The 25,273-nt window shown below is 39.0% G+C and overlaps 1 protein-coding gene and 1 long non-coding RNA gene across 2 annotated transcripts in view; both read left to right on the forward strand.

Annotated features, from left to right (window-relative positions):
- The window catches only part of apaf1 (apoptotic peptidase activating factor 1), a 48,444-nt gene extending 37,726 nt beyond the window's left edge, over positions 1-10,718 (forward strand). Inside the window, exon 26 of the mRNA XM_067581322.1 lies at positions 8,916-10,718. Within this exon, the coding sequence (XP_067437423.1) occupies positions 8,916-9,062 (147 nt within the window). The 3' untranslated portion in view covers positions 9,063-10,718. The remainder of the gene's footprint in view (positions 1-8,915) is intronic.
- A 1,761-nt stretch (positions 10,719-12,479) lies between these two features.
- Positions 12,480-25,273, forward strand: part of LOC137175574 (uncharacterized) — a 103,816-nt gene continuing 91,022 nt past the window's right edge. Inside the window, exon 1 of the long non-coding RNA XR_010925642.1 lies at positions 12,480-12,917. This is a non-coding gene — a long non-coding RNA (uncharacterized lncRNA). The remainder of the gene's footprint in view (positions 12,918-25,273) is intronic.

Raw genomic sequence — 25,273 nt, forward strand, 5'->3', positions numbered from 1 at the left:
ATTTCAGTTTCCTTGCTTTTTTTTTCCCTTCTTTCCGTGTCACATCTGTGATTAACAAAGAGTAGCCAGTGGAAATAAAGAAAGGCGAGTGAGAGAAAGTGAAGAAAGAAAGATGGTGTGAGAGAGAGAGAGAGAGAGAGAGAGAGAGAGAGAGAGGGAGAGATGTGTAGAGGATTGTCTGAGCATCAATATTTCAGTGGACGGAACCTTGGATGAATAATTCAACTTCAGTGTCACACTGTTTCCCACTCCGCAAGACTCTTGGCCTGGTCTCTCACACACACACACACACACACACACACACACACACACACACACACACACATACACACACCCTTGTTTTTTCTCTCTGAAAATGAAGGTGGCCTTACAAAATCGCCTGAATCTACTCCAGCTGGTGTCCCCTTCTTTCTTTAATCTCCCTCCCCTCCTCCCTCCGTCCATTGTGTGCATCCTGCCGGCTGTAGAGTCTTTATGATTTTTTATAAAAGTGTAGAGACGGTATCTACTCCCCCTGGACTGTATCAGAGCTATTTATGTAGGAGGAAGATAAATTACTTCCCTCCACCGCTCTTCTGAAAGACGCAACTGTGCGCTAGCCCACACCGAGCATTGCAAGAACACACATGGACAGGTATTTCTGTTATGTAAGCGATGTTGACTTTCCCTCAGGTAGCCTGAATAAGCAGACCTATTTAGCTTCACGAGAGCTAGCGGTGAGGGCCTGTCGGAGTGGATTTGCTGCTCATATGCCGGTAGAAGAAATGAAATCAGGGTTCCTCACACTCGCACGGCAGCTATCCGGGCTTTCCCAGATGTGATTTTGACCCGTGTGTGTGTGTGTGTGTGTGTGTGTGTGTATGTGAGTGTGACACTGAGAGGGAGCTTATCTGGAAATGCAGAAGGGTGTGGCTTTATAGATAAGGGTTCAGCGGCCCCTCTTGTTTTCTATCATCATGTTTCCACTTAAGTAGGTGACATTTGCGTCCACTCTCAAACCCCCATCCTTCTGCTCTCTTTGTGCTCAAGTCATTAACATTCTTAAAGTACAATGAATGAAAAAACAGGCTCATGAATTGGAGCCCTTTTCACCCAATGTTGTCTCAAAGCATAACAATTAACTGATCAATAGTTTGAATTTTGGACTCGTGGTCAGACAGAGACGTTTAATGACATCATCTTAACTGTTCTCTGGTGTTTTAAAGACCAAAGAAAGTCTATTTACTAAATGTAAACAAAAGGAAAAGCACATTCTCACATTAGCGAGCCTGGAACCATCAAATATTGTTTTTTTATTTGCTTGAAAAGTGCCTTAAACGATTAATCAGTCATCAAAATAGTTGCTTTTATTGTTGCAGCTCTGCTTCACAAACTCGTGGTTGAAATCAATATCATGATATTAATTGAGATGAAAGGTTCATTTTTGACTTTTGAAACCGTAGTTGAAAATAAAAGCTCTCCACAAGGTCCAGTCTCCCTCAGCAGATGGAGTTCACCCAGTTGTCATGGTGATGTTGAAATTTTCATGTTTTTTAATGCACTTAAGAGATTCTCGTCCATGTCGGATTAAAAGTTGAGACTGAAAACTCGTTCTTGACCTCGGGAACAAAACAATCCTCCGCTTTGACGGATTCTTAGATCAGCCGCTGAAGGATTTTTATAGAGTCACCTTCGTGTCTTACTAATAGATACCTGATAATAGATACCTTGCTGCATGACACAGCTCCATCATGTTACCATCAGGCTTTATGTTGCTATTAGTCTTTTTTTCTGCTGGCTTTGTATTATTTTTTAGAGATCACCCGTTGATTATTTTTAAAGATGCACCGATCGAAAACGGCCATGACCGGTGACTGGCCCTGATCAGTCTCATATGTTCGACTTTGCTACTATGGTTCACGTCGCACGCACATCGGCAGCTGCAGCACAAACAGCACAACCACACACACAACAATGGAAAGAAAATCTTTCTTTCTTATTAAAGTCTTACAAAGAGAGAAAATTGGAATCGGCAAGAGTCATTATTATTATTGTTATTATTATTATTAGACAATAACTTGCTTTGTCAGCTTCAAATTAAAAATTCAAACTACATCACTTGGTAAAACAATAACATTACATTTAACTGATGGTCAGTAAACAAAAGTAGTGAATTATCTCCCACTGCTGCTCACCATGTTTTCATCTGGTGTAAATTTAATAAGGTGAGTCAGTAAAGAACACTGGCTGTTTAATGGAATAATCTCCATTACATTTATAACCTACATTCACTGTATGAACATTAGATTGGAATCTACACACTTGATTTAAGAGTGTGTCATTTTCATGCTAATGCACTCATGTCATTTCTCAATATATTTCCAATTAGTCCCACCTGTGTGTGTATGTGTGTGTGTGTGTGTGTGTCTACCTTGCATTAGTATTCATGCGATGTACAGATGAACATTGTCTCAACCCCGTTTTCCAGCCATCCTTCCGGTTAATATCAGCAGCCTCGGCTTAGAAGGAGATGAGGATGCTGTGCTGGACCTTCTGGAAACATTTGCGGCCACAGTAAAGAAAACTCAAGGCGGTCACACAAATACACACATACTCACCTCTACAGTAAACATGCCCAGGTGTATTATCTTCTCACCAACAGCTCAGAAATACACACATAGAGTCATTTAGCTTCCATGCGCATCGCTAGCACTCCCATAAATCAATGGTCCCACAGTGATGGTGTTGATATCAGCACATCAGCCATCTGCTCTGAGGATATGGGAACTCTGTGTCACACACAAAACACCGCTACATATTCCCATAAGAGAGACCAAACCCTTAAGGATAGACAAGGACCTCGCGTGTCGCTGTTGTTATGATAAATGTGTAATGTGTTTTGCAGCATCTTTACATTTTTAATCTGCCATCCTTTTGTTTAATGCAGCTTTTCCCTCGTATGTATGTGTGCTATCTTTACCTTATTCCCATGCGCACCTTCATTTTCCATCTTACTCTTCTTCTCTCTGTCGCCAACCAAAGAAACTTCTGTCTCCCTCGCATGCAAATGCATAAATATGCATGCCATCCAGTCTAGTCAAGTCACCGTCCTCTGGTGTAAATGATTCAACATAGTGATTTTCTGGCCTTTTTTCTCCCCCCCCCCACCACCCCTCCACCCTCCGTCCTCATAGTGAATCCAGTCTCACTCTGAAGCTAACATCATTTTCACACTTTTCCATCCACACACACGGCTCCTTCCATCCTTCCCGCCATCAAGCCAGGCGACTCGTTTAAACATTTATTCTGCGCCGTCTCTTTTTTTTTTTCCTCCATACATTGCATCTCTCTGCTAATCCTTTTTTTATAACCAGCTGGAGTTATGGAGTGTTTTTCCATGTCTTGTTTTTCTATTTTGTTGTGGAGTTTCATCATTCGTCTGTTCCTCTTGTTTGTCATGGGATTCATTCGTTGTTGTTGTTCGACTCTACTTGTTCTGTCTCTCTCTCTCTCTCTCTTTCTGTCTCTCTCTCTCTCTCTCTCTCTCTCTCTCTCTCTTTCGTCTGTCTGCTTGGATGTTTATTTCTGCATTCGTACATAAATGTGTGTCTGTGTGTGTGTGTGTGTGTGCGTGCGCAACCATCTAAGTATTATTTCTTTGTTGGAGCTGTCAGTGCTTTGGCAGGCGGCAGCCATCTTTCCTTCCATTCAGATGCAATTACACTTTAACCGTGTCTCATTCCATCCTCTGGTATCTGCTCTGCTCTCCTTGTTCACCCCCCACCCCCGACCTTTTTTATCGATCCCACCTTTATCTTGTCTATCTTTCTTCATCCAGCCACACATCTCTCCCTTTCTCTTCATCTCTTGACAAAACAATCCAGATTCAATCGTTAATGAGTGATCTATTAAAAAAAAAAAAAAAAAAGAGCATATGTTGCAGCGATCGATGATCTGTGTGGTTTACCCTCCTCACCTTCTTTCATAAAGACTAACAGAAGAAGACATGGTGAAAGTGTTTAATGTGGCTGACATGATCGTTCTGTGACTTTGAAAAGTTCTTTGCTAAAACCGCAGGTGGAAACCTCCTACTTCTACTTTTTTACACCGTCTTAGTACTTAATGTTAGTTTCCCTGATGTTAGTGGCACAGGGTGTTAAAGGACAGGCACACAGTTTTTCAAGTCTGTCTTAAAACAATAGTCAGGTGCCCATATAAAGCAGGTTTTGCTCACTATAATCATTCCTCCTTTTCAGACTGACCATTAGAAGATAATGTGGTTACAATCTAAGTGATGGGAGATAAAATCCACAGTCCTAATTTTCAGCAAAAATGTATTTAAAAGTTCTGAATCTGAAGATAATATAAGGCTTCAGCCATCTGAGTCAGTCAGATTAAGTGGACATTTTCCACAGTTTAGATCTTTTTAGTAAAAAAAAAAATCTGTCTTTGTGTCTTAACAGTGTTCAGTGTCCTGTTCAGCTGCAGTGGAAGGATTGTAATAAAAAGACAGTAACTTTGAATGATATTGAATTGATTTGACTAATTTGAAAGGTTGAAGACTTATGGGTTTTTACACTGAAAGTGCATTATGAAGGGATCTCTTAACGGCCAGTATGAAAAGGAAGAATGATTACAACAAGAAGAAACATGTGCTAAAGTACATTTGGGCACCTGACTTGTTTTGGGCCAGACTTTTTTGAAAAACTTAAATACTCGCCAGTAATCTGGTGTTTGTTATATGATTGTGGGGTCAACTTGTCTGGAAAGACCATTTCGCACCATTTCACATCAGCCTGCAGATTCCACTGGTGAAACGGTGAACCAATAGCATTTTAGATGTGGATGGACATCAAAACTCTATATAAATCTAATTATATTCATATGTTCAGAATGTATGCTTTCTTAGCTTGCAGTGAAACGTGTGACTTCTGCTCTAGCTCATGTGAACACGAGCTTCACCGCGAAGCTGTTTTGCATCTGTTTCCCATCCAGTGTGATCAAATACCTCATGCAGTCCAGTAATCTTCAGAGGATTATATTAAATACCACACAAACAATGATTTATTATGTTTGGGTTTGTGACTCAGTCTGTATGTTAAACGTATGTACCCTGTAGAAACATGAAATTAATTAGCTTGACTAAATGTCATGTTCACTCATGTCATATTTAGCCTCGAGGCCAGCTGCAGATAACATAACATAGCATAGCTCCGTTGATCATGTAAACATCACAAGATTTATCATGGTATGCATAAGCATGAAAAAAATAAGCAAAACTCATTATTTTTAAATAAATGCATGCAGAGAGTCTATATCAATAAAGTGTTTTGCTTATGTTACTTTGTACAATGTTTCCTGTCTGATTCCAGCCAGAGCACAGACGTATGAGGAGAAAAGCTGAGAGTTATATCTTTGCACAGTGAATTATTAATAATTGTAGGTCGCAGGCCTCTGACTCTTACAGTTATCTAAAGCCTTCTTCACACAGGACAATTATACAGGTTTATTGTTGGATCTGACCTGTGTTAAGATGTCAGACCAGGAAAGAGGGTATTAAAATAAGTGAGCCGTGACCCATCTCATGGGCTAAAAATACAGCGGGAGGGAAAAAAGCCAGACTTGACCCGCTCTTTGTTGCGTGTATATCCGGTCAAACATTTGTTAAAACCATCTCTCATCGCAACGAATGTTTCACCCAGGAGTCTGGCAGTCAATCAACAGCTGAGGAAGAAAAATCAGCGCATACTTAAAGTTGATTAGCTGAAGAAAAAACATATGGAGTAACAATAATAAGACATTTATTATTGGAAAGGGAAAGTAAGGAAAAACAAATCAATGGATCTGTTAGAGACTGTAAAATGAGCTCAAACCGAACTATTCAATCACAGGTTAGCTGTCAAAACTGTCAGCGTGCTGGAAAACATGTTGAATCTGCATCGTGAACTGCTTAGTCTTAAAGCGGTATCGCACAGCAAACCGCAGGATAGAGGTTATTATTTCAGAGAAGTCTTTGTTCATGTCGATTCCTCTGTCCCAGTTCACTCTTCAAATAACTAAAGCAGACTTGTTTCTTTTAGAGCCCAAAATCTTGTTTTTAGGGACTTTCTTCCAGGTCAATTTTTTGTACCATTTTTTTAATGCAAATTTAATAGAACTTATTATGTTTTGATCTTTTGTCTTTTCACTCAGAAGTGATTATTTGTTGTGACAAGGATTCCACAAAGCAGCCGCATTTTGAGGCAAGCAAGCATGCGTGTGTGTGTGTGTGTGTGTGTGTGTGTGTGTTTGTTATGATGGTAACAGTGGAGAACGTCCAATCAGTGGAAGAAGGGCCAACCCCCTGCAGCAACAGAAATATACTGGGCCATTTTTCAGGAAACACACACACACACACACACTGCAATATATCTAGCCTTCATAGAATTACCCTTTGAGCGGGGAAAAAATGAAGAGAAGCTAAGTTAGCACACCTACACAGACAGCGTGTTTCGATGCCATATCGGGGAAAATGCTAATGAGCTCCCCTTAATGCTGTTGAAGTGTGTGTGATAAATGGTATGTGTGAGTGTGTGTGTGTGTGTGTGTGTGTGTGTGTGTGTGTGTGTGTGTGTGTGTGTGTGTGTGTTGGGATTGTTCTGTAATCTAGACATCTGTTGCCGCCACCTCTTATGTTTCAGTCTGTCTGTCCTCCTGTCTGTTGAGAGACTGAGGAGTTGGCCTGCTTTCTTTTCCAAACACACACACACACACACACACACACACACACACACACACACAATAACTAAAGCTTTTGAGCAGAAACATACTATGCTACCGAAGCTTTAATTTATTAATTTTGGCGCATGTTGTCTTTTATTCAGATGGAAGAGGTACAATTTTGATGTGTAGTAATAATGGTTATTATTGTCAAAGTTTAATGTACACACACATACAGACACAAACACACACCCATGCTAGGCTATAAATGATTGACTGGATGCGCCTTTGATGATTCATCCCAGTGAGAATGGAGCTTCAATGGAAAATGTCAACTTTAAACCGAGATTAAACGGAATCACTTAGGAAAGCTGCAGGGGAATATGTGTGTGTGTGTGCATCTATATCTGTGTGTTTTGGGAAGCCTGTGGATTTGTGTGTGTGTGTGTGTGTGAGCGGATGTGTGTACAACAGAGGGTTCATGTGTGAGTTTGAGTCTGCTAATATACTATTTAATTCATCTTAAATAGTCAATATAAAGCTCTGATTCATATCAAAGCTAGTGCAGAGTAAGCCACGCTGGCCATGATTTAATTGTCCTAAACACATTTTTCAGATCCAAGAATTTTTGAGAGACTAAACACCTTCCAGTTGGTATGAAATCTTTACTCCAGCATGTCATACTGGGCCATCTATTTTTCATCTATCTACAATTGTGACCGACGACAGTTTTCAAACATGCTTGATTTTATTGTAGTGAAAAACAAGATACTCTTATAGTTGAAGCACTTGAGAAGGGAGATGATCATTATACGATAAGAGAGCAATTTCTCATGCATGTTTTTGGTTAAATATCACAATTATTCTCTGATGTTAATAATAATAATAACAATCCATTTTATTTATATATCGCTTTTAAAGGCACTCAGAGACGTTTTACATAGATGACCGAATTGGCAAAAAGAAGTTACACACAACAACAACAGCAGAGCATCAGCAAAGACACAATAGGAAAGACACTGTTAAAAGACAAAAGACATACTCTTATTTATAAGTATGGGACAAAGAGTTGAGCATTTTCTTCATTCGTGGATGTCTCACCTGGAACAATCTTGTTATTTGTACACCTCGTCTGAAATCAGTTGTGTAGTTTGTGCAGTAACTTGTCAACCTGACGAGTGTCTGGTACAAAGAAAAGTTTTATAGTGTGAGCAGTACAACAACTCTGTGATTTCCGAGAATATCTTGGAGTCTGTCCCACTCTATTTTAAACCTTCACTGGTATAATAAACCATTCTTACATTGGCAAAACTCTCAAAAGTGGAAAGTAGAAGAGGATAAACATGCAACAACATGCTAACACAATAACTAGGCTAAATAGACCATAATCCCTGTTATTAAAGTTATGAGGATATTTTATGCCAAAATTGACGACCATTAAATATGTTCAAAGAATAGTTAGAGTTTTATTTAATCTGTACAAAGATGGAAAAGTGTAGATAAAGTAAAAACAACAAGTTGTGGTTTTAGGGGTAGTTAGTTATATGCCAGATTTTTGCTTGAGTGGGAGCAGGGACTTCCTGTCTCCACTGGTTGCCTGGCAACCTCACAGTGACTAGACTTCAGGTTTTTGTACGGATTATATAAACAACATATAACATGTTAATTAGTGAGTTTAAGAGGTGATGGGTGGCGTTTTTTTTTTTTTTTGTTGCATTTCGACAGAGCCAGGCTAGCTGTTTCCCCGTTTATGCTAAGCTAAGCTAACTAGCTCCAGATTCAAATAGAACAGACGTGATGGTGGTATCAATCTGCTCATTGAACTGGCAGCAAGAAATCAAATAAGCATATTTCCTAAAATGTCAAACTATTCCTTTAAGATATGCGAATGTGTCAGATTCATTATTTTTCAGAGAGAAGATCTGACACATTTCAAAGCCAGAAAGTTCAATGTTTTGATCTCTTGAGTGAGCACAGTGTCTGCCTGTGTCTGTCATTTTCTACTGACAAGCTCACTGAGCGTGTACACAGTTTCTTCAGTTCAGTTCAGTTCACTTCAGACTTTATTAAGGACACAGCTCATCGGGGGTCCGTAGCACAATAAAATACAAAGAAGAAGAAGAAAGAGAAAAACATGGCTTGGGATTATTTTCCTTGCCCAGGTATTCTGCAACAGTTTTTTTCTTTAAGGAGCCTGAAGCGTTCCAGTAATTGTTCTCTCTCTGTCTCTTGGCCAGTGGTGGGACGTGGAGAAAGGCGAAGCCCTGCAGACCTTCTATCCGACAGGAAGCGCTTTGAAGAGGATCCACGTGTCGTCCGACTTCTCCACCTTCGTCACCATCGACAACATCGGCATCCTCTACATCCTCCAGAGGGTCGCATGATGATGACATTACTGTCCAAAAAAAAGGAGAAAAAACCAAAACACAACCATCCAACGTGACACTACGTTTTCTTACAAAGACTACAGTGTTACAGACTTACATTACAGGTTTGGGTACATTAAGAATGCTTGCAGAAGGCTAATCTACGAGCTACAGCATCCTCAAGCCAAACGCACGCTTCTCAGATATACAGTTAGCATTTCTGCTGCAATTTTTTTAGCAGTTTGCAGCATTAAAACAGAGCATTAGGGTCAGCTGGCTCTGCTAACTTGACTAGTTTACACCATCTTTAAATAAGGACCACTGTAGCAACCATCAATTTACCTACCAGCTTGAGTGATAATGCACCAGACTAAGAATTGCAATCTCATACTCACTGCATTTACATGGTTTTGTACATAACAAAGCAGAATCTCCTGTAAAAGGAAGAACAGGTACTTCAAAAAAAAAAAACAAGCTTACTTCAAAGAGAGCCAGCATTCCTTACGATCAGCTCCTCTCGAGCAGATCTTTTCAATCATTAAAACCTGATAAAGAGGTTAAGATCAATCTGCATGAGTTAAAATGTGAATAATAAATCTATACGTGTTGGGGCTGAACGTTATTGCATGAGATGTGAGAGATTTTCCACTTTGCTGTATGTAATAGATATAAGCTAACGTGCACATCCGCTGATCCTTTAGAAGTCATGAAGTGCATTAGACTTGTTTATTCTGTGATGTGTGTTATGAACCATCTTTTTTTTTTTTAATGTTTGTGTTTTCACGGCTGCATTTTCCTCCAGGTTAAAGCCTCTTGGTCTTTTAGTATGAACAGTTCTGGGACTTTATTTTCACTGCAGCCTTATTCTGAATGGGAATACTGCCGATAATAGAGGGTGTATGTGTGTTTTGTGTACATGGGTTTCGCCTACTCAGTCCACCAGCATACATAGACTGTACTTCTGGTGCACTTTGATAAACATTAAAAATTGATAGTATGATTAAGTTTTAATGATTAAACATTTAAAATTGAATCCAAGCCTTTTGAAAGCCTGTAAGACTGTTTGTACTTCGGAACTATTTGTACTTTTAAACTTGAATCAAAGATAAATGTTTTCTACAACAACAACAACAAAAAAATCACAGTATGTGATTTAAAATTTAAAACCAAATTTCTACTTGCTGATGTTAATGTCATTTTTTAAAAACTCAATATTCCTCTTTACATATATTTTTATCTGTGCATTGTCTTACTACTGAGCCAGTTCCTGTTCTGAGCACTTTGAAGCAAGAGGTACAATCTTTTCACATGATGCTTTAATTAACGCAGCTTTGTCCAGACTCTACAAATGTATCCTTCCTCTGATTTGATGAGACAGCTGAGTACTTATTCTCAAGTGCCCCCTTTACATGCTGTAATCTATCAAACCCATTCATAGCAGTGGGGGATAATAAGCACATAGAGACAATAAATGAATAAAAATAAGGATGCATTTCAACATTTCTGAACAATGCTTTTTCCCTGATTGGTGCTTTAAAGTCTGCATCAATTCAATCAACACATTTCCTTCCTGTGAGGAAATATTGATGTCTGCTCAGGATGTATTGATACTGTTAAATATTATGGTGCAATGTGAGTGTAATTTATAACAAAATTAAACTACACACGCTATGATTTCTTGTGTCTGTCTTGATTTAAACTTTCCTTCCAGTTATTGATTAATTTCCTGCTTGATGATGCTGTCTTGAGCGTAACGACCGAGGAATCTATGAATCTATCGGTCCTGTTTTTACTCTTCTCTCTTCCTCTAGTGTTTTAGTTGTTGACTCAACACTGGCCTTAAAACTCCACAAACTGTCTGTCACCTTCAGTCCTCACTCCAAATATCACCCAGTGACTGAGAAAATGTATTCACGCCTGGTATGAAGTGAATGAAAGTCATCCTTGTTCTCGGGACAAATAAGTTACGTGAAGCTTAATGACCTGCTGAACAAGATCAAATTGAGATTTTGTAAAGAATATATTTAGAAAAGGTGGAAAATTAGGTGTCCTGATACTTATTGAAAGTAGGTTAAACTGTCTGGAGACACATTTTTATTTCATTCTAACATTGTACAGAGCACCACGGTGTGAGGAGTATTCTGTACAACAGCGAAATAGACACGGCTCAGATATAACATCCCGTCCCAGTTCAGTGATTAGAGAGATAAAACCCCTTGTACTCTGTTCTTATCTCCTTAATTTGTTCCACTCTTTACTCTGTTCTTATCTCCCTAATTTGTTCTACTCTTTGAACCACTTAGCTATTTACAGTAGCTGACAAAAATACCTGCTTATTCTTTTTGGGCAGACAAACATATTGTCCTACTGTTTTGTTTTGTTTGTCTGAATCTATCTGTGAACCACAATGTTAGTTGTATCAGTTCAGCTCTTTACAGACAAAAAGCAAACAAAGTAAATTTTGGGAAGCAGGTGCGAATAAATCACAAAATCTGGACCAATCGAGCGTATTTGTCAGCTGCAGTTCTCAGTATTTAATACAGATTTTCATATGTGTTGGCTTTAAATGAAGAATATATAGCTTTCTTCCTTAGATTAGACACAACAGGTGCATCCGCTATGGTATTTGTCTCACAGATTCTCATGTATCCTATATGCTGACAGAGAGTGCGGACTGTAATCCATGATGACAAGCAGTGTTAACATTTACTGAGTCAGTGTGGCTGACCTCGCTAAGTCTCTCTTAACAACAAATTTGGTTTTTCACAAGTTACACTTTGTGTGGTTTTTATTATATTTATTTGAGCATTCTTCTTCAATATTTATTTCTCTCAAGAATATATTATTGTCAAATGCATCTATAGCTGAGTCATCAGTTGTATAATTTCTAAAAAATGTAGTGCAAAGCATCAAAAATCCCTGTGTATTCTTTTGAGGTAACTAACCAAAAACTATAGAAGAAACTCATTACAGGTTAGTAAGTGAAAAGGCCATAAGCTTGTTCACAGAATAATAAATAGGTATGAGTTAAGACGGAAATCCTTAAAGTGATTCCTACTGAACATGAAACGAGCTTCCAGAAGATGTAGTACGGGCTCCTGCAGTTAACTCTTTTAAAAATAGATTGGATAAGTTCTGGTCAACAAAGGATATCTTGTATAATTATGATGCTGATTTGTGATTATTTGTGAAATTATTGTTATTTTAAACATGTATTTTGTGGTATTGTTTCGTTTTATGGTTTAGTTGTTTTGAGTTGTAGAGTCTGGTGTGGAGGATTTATATCCTGTACTAGAAAATGTTCCATACATTTTCCATGAAGTGACGTTTCGCATTAAAGTGTTGTTCAACTATTGATACCATTATCAAATGATCTTTATTGAATAGAAATTTATTCTTGTAATAAATATTATTTTTATTTAAAATGCATAGCTCCACATACTCATGCTGTCACTCTCCCCGCCGCAGGATGGCGCTGCTGCACACTCACACCGTTTACTGATGGCGGCTAATAGCGATGGCGGGCTAACGTTAAACTAATCAACCAATTTGGTGGAAAACACACTCATTGGTAAAATACAAAAAAAGCAAACAAACCAAGAAACCGAAAACTACAGTAATAAAACCGAAGAGAATGATAAAAACACATATTTTGAGGCAACTCGGAGATGACAACAGGGAGGCGGTAAAGTCGCTGCTACACTGAAGCTCATATTGATGCTAACTGAGCTAACGCTAGCTCACAGGCTAACAACACCGGGATGAGCTGAGTTTATCATTTGAAGAAATCAAATCAATCATCGATCAAATGAATTCAGTCTGGCTGCTTTTTCAAAGAGGAAGGAAGGGAAAAAAGACACGAACCGGTTTAAGGTAAGACAGCTTTCTTCTTTACTCTATTTAATGATTATTAGTGCTGTTTTTACTGGTCTGCTAATGTCACGACGCTAAAGTTAGCTTAGTTTCCGATTAGGGGTTAAGGGGAAGGTTAATGTAAATAATGCCATTTAGCAGCTGATTCTCTGTTTTTGCACTACTTACACTTGTGAAAAAATGTTAGACATCGTAACAAAAACCTGATTAAACCCACTTTCAGATTTGTGAAACCTTTATTTTCCTTATGAGGGCGATTTCACTGTTTTTCTTTCCATCCAGACCAGGTCCAGATCAAAAACCACAATATTTAGACTTGTTATATCTGGACTAGTTTGACAAGGAGACTGCAGAGATTGTTTAAAAGTCTAAGTATAGTGGTTTTTGATTTGGATCTGCTCTAATGTGATTTGGAGGGAGAAATATCAGTGAAATCAGCCTTTTTTCTGTTTTCTGTAGAATAAAGGTTTCACTTATATGAAACTGTGTTTTAATGTCTCTCTAGAGTCTCCTTAGTAATCTAATAGTTGTGTAAATGCTGCAAAAAGAGAGAGTCTGTCACTAAATATGATTAATGTTTCCCTTAACTTTTCCCTTAATCCCAAACTGGAACCATAAAGTTAAATTAGTCAGAATTTGCAGGCACCAGTATAATTCAGGTTTGATAAATGTGGCAGTGTTTTGTGGTAATTAGAGGATTTTGTGCTGGTTTCTTGGAGAGTAATTCACAGTGGTGTGCATAGAGGAAGTTGTGGTGTCTCCCAGCAGCTGATGTCAATTTTCCTAATTAAGTCTTGCATTGATGCATACAGGTGCCTGATTGTGAAGCTTTTGCTATGATATTACCAGATGCGTTCTTGCACTTGACATTTGATATGATACGGGTGATTTCTGTGGGCAAACTGCATGAAGTTCATATAGGCTACCAGTGCTGAGGATTAGGAGCTCACCACAGTGTGTTGGCCCACAGGCTTCTGTGTTGTTAATCTGTGGTTAGTGGTGACATCACATCCTCACCCTAAGAGATGGACATTGCAGAAATTAAGAGGATATTTATAAGGTGGACTGTCCAAGTTTCTGTGCCCTGGAGCTATTCACTTTTCCAGCACTTGGGGAAACAACAGACGTGACTTTTTAGCATTTATTAACTCACTCAGTAGTGTGTATTGTACATTTACTGCCAGACTGAGAATTTACCGCTAACCTTTTCCTCTGCTCCGCTCGCATTCACCGTCACTTTCCTGCCGCTCTTTCCCCCTCGCTACGCAAACATACTAAGCACTCTCCTATTTCTAAACGGAGTTACGCTACCGATGTTTAGTGTTATTTTAGGCATTAAAAAAATATTTTTTTGGCCTGGCGGGAGTTCTTGTTGTTATAATTGTAGGAGAAACACTGATTCAGTAAACATTCAGTTAACACTCAGTAAACGTTGAGTACAGTTAGACCCAGCAGTCTCCGTTAGGTTGGGCAAGTTCATAGTTGTGAAAACGTGGGTGTTATGAATACACCCCCGTTTTCACAGGTGATTTGTTAGTCTGTCCCTCCCGCCGCAGGAAATAATGGATTAATCCTGGAAAGCTGTTGATGTAGCACTTCTCTCTTTATGAAAGTAACACGGAGATTATTCGACCAATGAGAATTTAGTTGGACGAGAGCATATCGACCAACTAATCGACCAGTCGAGTACAGCCCTATTGTGCACATATGTTTGAAACTGTTTTATTTTATTGTAATGATCTAATAGCCTAAATAGGCCCTAGACTTTCTTTAGTAAGTAGTTATAGTGTTTAGGGTTATAGATCCAAGAGTTATTGAATTATAATGATTATCATGCTGAAATAAGTGTGTTGAACATTGGTGTATTCTCTAAAGAAATGTACATCAGTTAATAGTTTTAATAAACATGGTTTAAGCAGTGAGTGCAGGCATTTAGTAATAAGTCAATATTTTTCAGGAGGACAATTTAAAAGATTTTCTTTTGAGTAAAAGTGTGACATTTTCTATTTTATACATTTATATAAGCTGCAGCTGCAATGATTAGTTGATTGATGCACCATTTAGTCCATCATCAGAAAATTAATCGGCAGCTATTTTTATAATCAACTAATCGTTTCTGTTATTTTTCAAGCCAAAATGCCAAATATTTGATGGTTCCAGTCTCTCAAATGTGAAGATTTGCCAGTTAATTGAACATCTTAACATTTCACACTGTTGGTCTGACAAAGCAAGACATTACAAGATATCACAGTGGCCCCTGAGGAATTATGCCATTTTTTCCATATTTTAGAGCAGTTCATAGACTAAACAATTAATAGACTAATCGAGAAAATTATCAGCAGATTAATGGATCATCAAGTGACTTAATGAATAGACGTTATTGCTGCAGTGAAATCTAGTTAAATATCGGCTTCATCAAATAACTTAAGCCCACCGCAGTCAAGAAATTCCTGGAGCTGCCACTGGTGAAATGGTAGCAGAATATATAACTTCCCTGTTGAAATGAGACTCAACAGGTGCAGCTCTTATTCCACATATAAATATCCTACATACTGACATCACACTACTGATTTGCACACAGGGTGGAGGACGGTCTGCTCTGTAGTCCATGATGACAAAACGAGTCCACATTTACAGAAGCGACGTCGTTTTTTAACACCTCCGTGTCATCACATCCATCAATTGACTTTCGGTAAACTTGTAGCGGCGGGTGAAGGCTGAGATCTCATTCTTAAATGAGATATGTGTGTTAGCAGTGACTGGTGAAGCTGTGCTGTGATTCATCAGTTATTAATTTATCAGATGTTTACAATGTGATGACAGATATGTGTGGAGGACTAACATGGGATGTGGTCTCGACTGTTAGTACAGTAGTTATCACATTCAACTTAAGCTAGTAGCGTAGTATCAAGGCTTGTTAACGTCACATAACTCGGGCTGGAACCTAATTATTTTCGTTATCGATTAATTTGCTTATTTTCCGCGATCAATCGATGAGTTGTTTGGTCTTGTTTTGTCCTGACCACCAGTCCACAACCCAAAGATATACAGTTTACTGTCATAGAGGACTGAAGAAAGCAGAAAATATTCACATTTTAGAAGCTGGAACCAGATAATTTTTGGCATTTTTTTCTTAAAAAATGTCTCAAAACAATGAATCGATTATCAAAATAATTTGTTATTTATTTTCTGTTGATTGACTAATCGATGAAATGATTAATCGTTGCAGTTCTACACATAACCCACACTATTTTGAGGTAACACACCTTATTTTACGAGTGTGTAATTTCCTAATAATTTCCTGAGAAATTCTCTGGAAAGAACAATGTAATTTGGTACTAATTATAGAGAAAATGGATTTCTCATGCTCCATTTAAACCCAAATAGATATTCATTCATTATTCATTTGTTTTGTGGAAAGATTTGAATATGTATAAATTTCAAATTTATGCATGTTCAGTTGATCTGCTGTGCGCCAGCTGAGTTCAAATAGAGATCCACTGGGCCAAAATCAAACAAGAAAGTAAGACAGTGTCAGAAAAACATAAATTCAGCTTGGCTCTCATGACATCACTACTTGTTTGTCATCTTGAGGATCATCTCTGAACAGTTGTGATAAATCTTGTCCTTTTTATATAAATTTAGAATAATGATGAGCTCTGTTTTGAACTGTTTTGGCTTCGTTGTGTGGCCAAAACAGGACGACATTACCTACTTATCCTCCGACTGTAAACTTGAAACCATTTGTCTCGGGGTCTTTAGACATTCTGGGCACAGCAGAGCATCATGGCTGCCAGTCAGATTCAGGAACTGGTCCAATCATGGTGCAAGGCTTGGACCAGCCGTTATGACATACTTAATGCAACGTCGCCAGCTGTCCGTCAGACTTCAGCGCTTTCTATTTATATACTTCATTTAGCGGGTGATTTAAAGGCACCGTGTTTTTCTGCTGCACAAGCCTATTTATCCGCTCGTCTATTCTTCAACGAGATATGAACTTGATATTCTCGTGATTTGAAGGGACAGATTTAAGTTGTTTCTTTCAAAACAACTCAGAAATGAAAAAAACACGCCTGGCGGTGGATGTCTGCTGCATGAAGAGTGAACAAAAAAGATTTAGAGGAGGTTTTAGTCATGTTACAGCTAAAAATTACACACATTTGCATAAGAGCAAAGAAGGCTTAGCCCTCTGGCTTTAGCATGCATTTGGCCACGGGCCTCTTTACTAAGTGAGGAAAGAATGAGCGTCTTAAATTGTTTCTAATTTCTTCTTTTTTAGCTGTTACACCTGTGCAGACTGCCCTGCCAAGCTCCGATAATCTAGCCGCGATGCCTTTGCTTCAAGTGTAAATTAAATATATCTGATACCTTGAACCCTTGAAGGCGGGGATTAGTTTCACGTATCTGGTTTGAAACAGAGTGGATTCATTTGGCTGTGTATTGTGTCTGCTTTAAAAAAAAACAAAAAAACATTGCTATTCCTCCACGACTTGTTTCCTCTTCTTCTTCTTTTTTTTGTGTGTGTGCGTCTCCGTCACCGCGTGCGTTTCCACACCCCGCAGTCTCAACGGGAACGGTAGAAGTTTTTAAAGTCTAGTTGAGGTGTGTGCTAACCTCATTAATTCTCCTCTCTCCTACTTAATTAATCTTTGTCTGCTGCTGAAGTAATTACAGCTATCTGGCTGTCAGAGCGTCTACACACACACACACACACACACACACACACACACACACACACACACACACACGACACCACCTTCCCTTCTCGGTTGCAGCTGGGCCAGTGTTTCCTTTCCGCAGTCTCTGATGTCTGTCATACTGTAAAGCGCTAATTCACTGTGGCATGACCATGAGAGGGAGTAAAAGGGAGCAGAGTCTTTTGTCCTTTGAACTCCTTAATAATGTCCGCTTTTTTTTTTTTTTAATGTTTCAGGAGTTTAAAAATATTCTACTTTTGCACAAGTGGCTGCAGAATTGTTTACCGGCCCCCCCAAAAGTGTTTCACAGTGTCCTTTGGTTTCAGATTTAATTTTATTTAGCGTTAATAAATTCTGTCCTCCGACTGAAGGCAGTGAAGGACGCCGGTCCTTTGCTGATTTAATAATGTAAAACTGTTTTCATAGGGAAAAAAAGCAAAAAAACAGAAAGCAAAGTCAGATAAAATCAGGAAAGATTGATTGGAAATTGTACCCTGGATAACAGCATCTGCTTTAAAAAGTCATTTTAAAATCCCAGCAGACTAATCAACCTGAGTTATATCAGCAGCGGTGTGTGTTCAGGGGTGTAGGCTAATGTGAGGTTGATATTTAAACCTTTCTAGTTTCCCAGTGAGAGGTCTGCAGTGGCACGTGGACTCCCAGGAGATTTAAAAAGGTTCTGTTTCAAAAGAACTAAGCTCCCCCCTGGCTTTCCGTCTGCTGTCTAAGACTTTCATTTCTGTCTCTCTCTCTCTCTCTCTGCTCTACCTCTTTCCTTTCATTAATTTTTCACTGTTTGGTATTTTTCAAGCTGGTGGCTATGCAACATGCAATTGTGCATACAGATGCAGGGTAGCCAGCCAGCCAGCCGAACACACACACATCATTTGGAAAAGTGCGAGACAGTGAGTGTGAATACAATCACGCATGTATGTCGCCAGCAGAGAGGTGTCGGCTTGTGTTTTGGGGGGGTGGGAGTGTATGTGTGAGAAAATGAATGCAGGTCAACGGAGTATCAAGGTTGCAACTATTAATTTGTTGGGGTTTTTTTGAGAAATTGACTAAAGGATGACTTATTCTGTATTTTTTCATTTTGTCAACAAATCCCATGAATCGACTAAAACCAACAATACATTAATCCGTCTCTAAACACTTCCTTAACCTGTCTGTTGTCCCAAGCCTTTTTAGTTTCTACTGAAGATGAATTCTTTCAAAAATGGTCACAAATATATATCATTTCACTTTTATAAACACAAAATAATGTCCTGAGACACCTGGACACTGTAGTTTCTAGCGAACGTTACACAAAAAGGAGTAAATGGTGCATTTGTCGGGGGCTATTTCCAGCTTGAGATTAATGCACTTTTTGGCAGCGAGTCCAGCAGCAGGACATCGTCAGTTGTCGGAAACTGGTGAGAAACGCTCATTACAATTTCCCAGAACCTACGATGACATCTTCTGTTTCTTAATATGGAGAAAAGAAGCAAAGCTTTAAATTTTAGAGGCTAAATCTGTGAATCCGTTATCAAAACTGTTGTTGATCGACTAACTGATTAGCAGACGTAATATTTTCTGCATTCATTTTATATAAAATAATATTTACTGATTCATTTGTGTTCATTAGTCAACATACTGTTAGAATAAGGAACAATTTAGATGAGCAAGGGGTGAAGTCTGGCAAGTGAGGAAACTGAATGAACCAGGCACGCTGAGTGTGTGTGTGTGTGTGTGTGTTTGTGTGTGTGTGTTCTACCTGGTACCAGGGCCGGTGACGCCTGCCAACAATAGCTGCTACACTGATTACAGGGCTCTCTCAGCTGCCAGCCCTCCACACACACTCACACAGAAGCACAAGTGTCGTCTCTCTGCTCTCTGACCATCAAATCTCCCAACGCCCCATGAGTACCGGGTCACAACATTATCATTCCCCTGTGTCTTTTGACCCCGTTCTGCTGGTACATCCTCACTCCTTGTGGATATGTGTGTGTGTATGTCTCTCTCTATCTGTGTGTGTGTGTGTGTGTTATGTTTTTCCTGACCTTGGCCAAACATTAGTTCCTGTTCCTGTCAGCTGTTGGCTCAGCTGCACGCCACCTTTATTGCTTTTCCCCGTCAAGCCAAAGGGCTCTGAGCCAGAACCCTTTCCGCGTTGGGCTGCTTCCCATTTCTCCTTAGCCGCTTCACCTTCCCTCACCCATCTGCCCAGATGGTTTGGGATTTTTTTTTTTTTTGGAGACACAGCCCCGGCTATGTCACACACGGAGCGGGGCTGAGAAATGGCAAAACATCTAAACTCTAGTTATTGGTATGTAAATCATCCAGGATGTGAAATAGAGGAATGTAGCGGAAATTCAAATGGAACGGGGTTCAGGAAGAGCAGATGCTCACCTCGTCCTGTAGCTCACCCAGCCAGACCAGCAGCACCCACACTGACACACCACAGGAAGAAAGAGGGGGGAGAGGTGAAAGGAGGAGGAGGGAGAGATGGCTTACCTCTTCTTCATCTGCCCGGCTGGAAGGCATCAATGAACGACAGAGATAAAGCACACACACGAAAAATATTCAGGCTCATATATAAGCCTTTTTCACTGAAGACGTTTTGACACGTAACAGAAGGAAAAGCACCGGCGCACATAATGAAAATGAATGATGGCTGAATTCTGTTTAGCTGCTTCACTTTCAGGGTCCTGGTATTGTACACGCCGTCTCACTGTCACACTGTTGTGGCTTACCGGGACACTTGACGAGAGTAGAGTGATTGTTAATGTTGTCAGTAACACCTGCGCTTTTTCCACTATGACAAGTCAAAATGTTGGTTGTGGGAAAAAGGCTTATTTTTCTCTAAACAAATTAAAGGTCTTCCAGTGTGCATAATTCAGGAATTTCATACTAAGTTTCAGGTTTTTGTCAATATGAAACAATGTAAAGATTAAACTGGATCGTACGGAAGATCAGAGAGGACATACATGTGATTATTTGTCTTGTTTAGTTTCATTGTGAACATAGAATTATTCTTTCAACATATTAAGGCACACGCTTTTTATTTCCTTCACTGTTTGCAAATCTGATGTTTTTACATCACAGATAATGATGGTGTTAGACGCCACTAAAGGCATGAAAAACATGAGTCTCTCAAGGACAACTTGACACTTTGTATGTTGGATGTTTATAGGAGCGGAGCTGCAATGATTGGTCCATTATTCAGTTAGTCAGACAGAAAATGACAGGAAATTAATCGGCAACTATTTTGATGTTGAATAATTGTTTCAGTCATATTTTAAGCTAAAATGCCCCAAATTCTCTGGTTCTAGATGAAACAGTGTTTCGAGAGTATCTAACTTCCGTATGGTGAAGTATTTCTGAGTGAAACAGGACAGACAGGTGGGACATAATGTTGGGAGGAATTTGATTTGAATGTTGAAAAGTCGGTGTGTCATAATGAATCTCATCTCTGTGCTGCTAAAAGTTGATTGATTGATGAGCGGATCATGATGTTATTGGTTGAAATTGGGTTGGTTCAAGCCTCCATAAGCACACGTCATGTTTTGTTTTACAGGAAGAAAAACATGATTGAATTTTGACACATTTTTTTGTATTTTTGTCGGTATATATTGTTAAATAGTTGTACAGTAAGACCAAAGATGTGATCTAAAAGGTTTAAAAAGACATTTTTCATTTCATCTCGACTTTATATGCGTTTCTTTGTCATACGTGATGGTAAATGGAATATCTTTTTTCATTTTATCATTTGTAGACATCATCTTTGACTGTGAAATTATAAGTCATTCACTATTTTCAGACATTTTATACACAAAATGATTAATCTTCCCCCAAAAAAAGCAGATTAATTGAAAATGAAAACCAGTTGCAGCCCTGTATAGGAATTTAATGTGGGTCGTGATGTAACACGCTTTACTTTGTGTACAAAATAATTTGTCCATGATCAGAAAAATATTTTGGCAATATTTGGCATTGAGAAAAAGTATATATGAGTATGCGGTCATGAGAAAACTGTTCTTGACAAGAGAAAAAATGTCTTATCTACCCTTCCCTCAGGATAAATACCTTGTTAAGATGAATATATAGTAGTGAAAAACATTTTCCATCAAGTAAATACATTGAGTTTTTATTTTAAACTGTTAAATGGCTTCCTAACCGGGCTTAGTCCAACTGAATTTTTTCCTTATTTTGTTTTGTTGAGTGTTGGATAAGGTGTTATGAAATCAGCAGTAAGTAGACATTTAGGCTCCACTTATCCAGAGAAGAGGGTTCATTGTCTTGCTCAAGGGCACTTCAACCAGCACGCTGATGATGTGTTTACATATGCTGTTGTTGTTTTGTTTTTTTTTTCCCAGGGAAAGATTCTGCTTACAAAACAGACTGCAATCATACATTGCACAACATGCTTTTGAGGCAGACAATCAAACTGTCTCGCTTGACAACTCATTTGTCCCCATTGTATCCCTTCTGCCTCTTCAATCACGCAGACTCTGTCACTCATCCAGCCACAATATGGCACCACATGCATTTCACTTCAAGAATTATGAGGCTGGAATCATCCAAACCCTCACAGCAGCAGTTTTTAGGCTGAAGCAAGGTGCTGCTCCCTACAGATAAATCCCAAACACACACACACACACACACACACGCACATGAACTACTCCAGACAGAGCTTTATACTTTAATCTGATTTTGTACCCGTGAACAAGATTCGTGGCAACAGGGAAAGTGCAGGTCACCTAAAGTTCAGCAGCAGTTTTAAAAGCCTCTTAAAGTCGAGTGGAGTGACAATCAGTTTTATCTGACCAGCATTATGGTTCAGATGCGCATATTGTATGATGACCAGATTATAAATTCCCCAATACACAATTCCTAATGTTTTACAACATGTGTGTGTGTTGCTAGGGAGAGCTGGACAGAACTGAACTTTAATATAAAATCTGAGCTTTTTTAGCTTCTTCATCATAGTTACATAAAGAGCTTTCATATGCTAAATCAAAAACATCTTATATCTAAAAGCAGATGATCTTTAAGTCTCCAAAGGCTGCAGTTATTATCTGTAGAGAATCAAAGGATGAGCGAGTGACAGATCACATTCAGTCATTTTGAAACACACAACAAAGATGAACAGTTTCACTCAAAAATGTTGTGATTGTGAACAAGCTGTAATTCTCAAAAATCCAATTAACTCTTTATTTGTTCATTGGTTCAGTGCACATTAATACACATTGCTGTTAATTAGTAAAAATATGCAGGAAATCCTTGTGCTACATTGTTGGGTGCTAATTAAAAAATGCAACATAAAAGCATAAAATACACAACATGCAAAGCAATAAAATGGGGAATATTAAGCAGGACATCCGCTGACAGGCAGAGGCGTTGTTGTTTTAAACTTTTGATTTTGCTTTAAAACCATCATCAGGAGCAGGTTAAGGTGTCATGAATTCAAGGTGTGACATCTGATTGCTCAGTTGCATCAATTAGGCTGATGATGTCACAGGCATACACTGCTCATAAGATAAAATATCAACACATACCCGACACCTAAAACTCTCAACATCATTTAAACAACTTTAGTTTCTTAGCAGCTTTTAGACCACGTTCAAGGAAAGTATAAATCTGCAAAGGCACCGGCTTCGGCTACAGAACCGGTGCAATAATTTACTGACTATTGACGCGGAACGGGACACTGTGCCAGTAGCCACAGACTGTTTGTCTGGACTGTTTTTCTGTGCTGATTTAGTTTGTTCTGTTGGTACTGAATGGGTTTCTGAAACTTATTGCCGGACCTCTTGTAGATCACTAACTGGACATTTTTTACCGTCACGTCTGGCATTTTAGTGCCGTTAAACGGGACATTTTTAACGCATTTTACTGTTTTATCCCAAACCGTGATCTTTCCCTAGCACTAACCAAGTGGTTTTTGTGCCTAAACCTAACCATAACCTTGGTGTATCACCTGTAAACAAAAACGTTCCTCCATTTTGAAGCAATTTTAATTTAATTACATGATCTTGTGCAATCAATACCAATGTGTGTGTGATAATACCGTACCAACAACACAGAGGAAGCTGTACCAATAGCCACTTCCATCTGCATATGCTTCTTTAAAGGTATACTATGCAGGATTTGTTGGTTGGTGTTTGTAAACACAGCATTCAAAGTTGGCCCCTCCTTTCTGGCTTGACCAGAGTGAGTTGAGAGAGAGAAAGAGAGGAGAGAGAGAGAGAGAGAGAGCAGCGGTGGTCGAACGAGATAGAGAGTGAATGAAGAGAGCGAGCTCCGCTGGAAAGAATAAAGTCGTGAATAAGATAAATTAAACATTATTTTCTGATTGTTTCACGGCGGTTACGTTCTAAAGCATAAATTAACACACCTACCAATCCGCACAACCCTGCAGGAAGGTGCCACATTGCTGGATTTTGTGTGAGAGAGCTTCATCCTGTCCGCTGTGGCCTCTCTGCTCTGCGCGTGTGTAGCTCAGCCCCGCCCTCGGTCAAGCAGACACACAGACCTGCTGCTCTTCAACACAGAGACACAGAGCAGAAAGGAGCAGAGGAGAGAGACGAATACAGCGATGTAACCTGGTTGCTACGCTACCAGTCCCAACCTCACACCCTGCACGTTGTTATTGGCTGGGGGATAAACACCCACTGCCTACAGGTTGACGCCCAGGAACGTCCTGAACACAGCAAAATAATAAGAAAATAAAGGCAGAGGGCAGAGTCACTGTAGATAAATACACTGCCACACACTTCTAGTGGGTCAGAAGTGATGATTGAGAGAGATTACTTTGTATGAGTCTATTGTTTTTTAGGAAATCCTGCATAGTATACCTTTTTTTAATAAGTAAAAATATATGTTAAATAAGACTACATTGCAGTAAATGATCAAGTACTAAAATAAACATGCAACACAGCATACAATACACAGCAAACAACACAAATACAAAATAAAACAAATCAATCTGGTAAGTACACGCTTTCTGATTTTTCATTTTTGGAATAAAAGCTCATGGTGGGGCTGTCGTCATGGGACATTTAATTCTAATTTTTTAGAGAGCTCGATTCAACAGAGCCAAGCTTCTGTTCATGGTGCCATAAGAGACTCATATTGGAGTGACTCCACTGACTGTGGGCACACTGGCGGCTTTCAAGATGACTTGTTATTGATGTCAAAACAAACTCTGGTTCAAACTAGACTGAAATAAGTTTTTTTTTTTTTTGCTTTTTTTTTTTTAAATAGCTGAAGGTGAAACACTGAATCCATCTGAGAAAGCGTTGCAAATCTTCTGTGGAGCTGCTTTTGTCTCTTAGCAGTGTTGCGGTCCAGAGCTTTGGGAGAGCTACTGAGGTTGTTTTGTCGTGCAGACTTGCACTCTTGTCTTCAGTTATATCACATATTATATCACATATTGTGGGCATGTAGAGTGTCTCTGCACCTCTGTAACACTCACAACACGGCTGGCTTCTTTTTATGGTACTGAGTGTTTGTGCTGCTTTTGTCTCGTGTGTCCAGTCTACTGTATTTATTCATTCAATGGGCTTTTTAGAGTATTGATTTTATACGTTATTCCCACATCCAGATAGAACCCAAGTTCAGAATAAACTAACAGAAGTCATAACCAGCAATCAAAAAAAATTATAAGACAGGCAGGAA

This window comes from Thunnus thynnus, chromosome 23 (assembly GCF_963924715.1).
Source record: "Thunnus thynnus chromosome 23, fThuThy2.1, whole genome shotgun sequence".
NCBI lineage: Eukaryota > Metazoa > Chordata > Actinopteri > Scombriformes > Scombridae > Thunnus > Thunnus thynnus.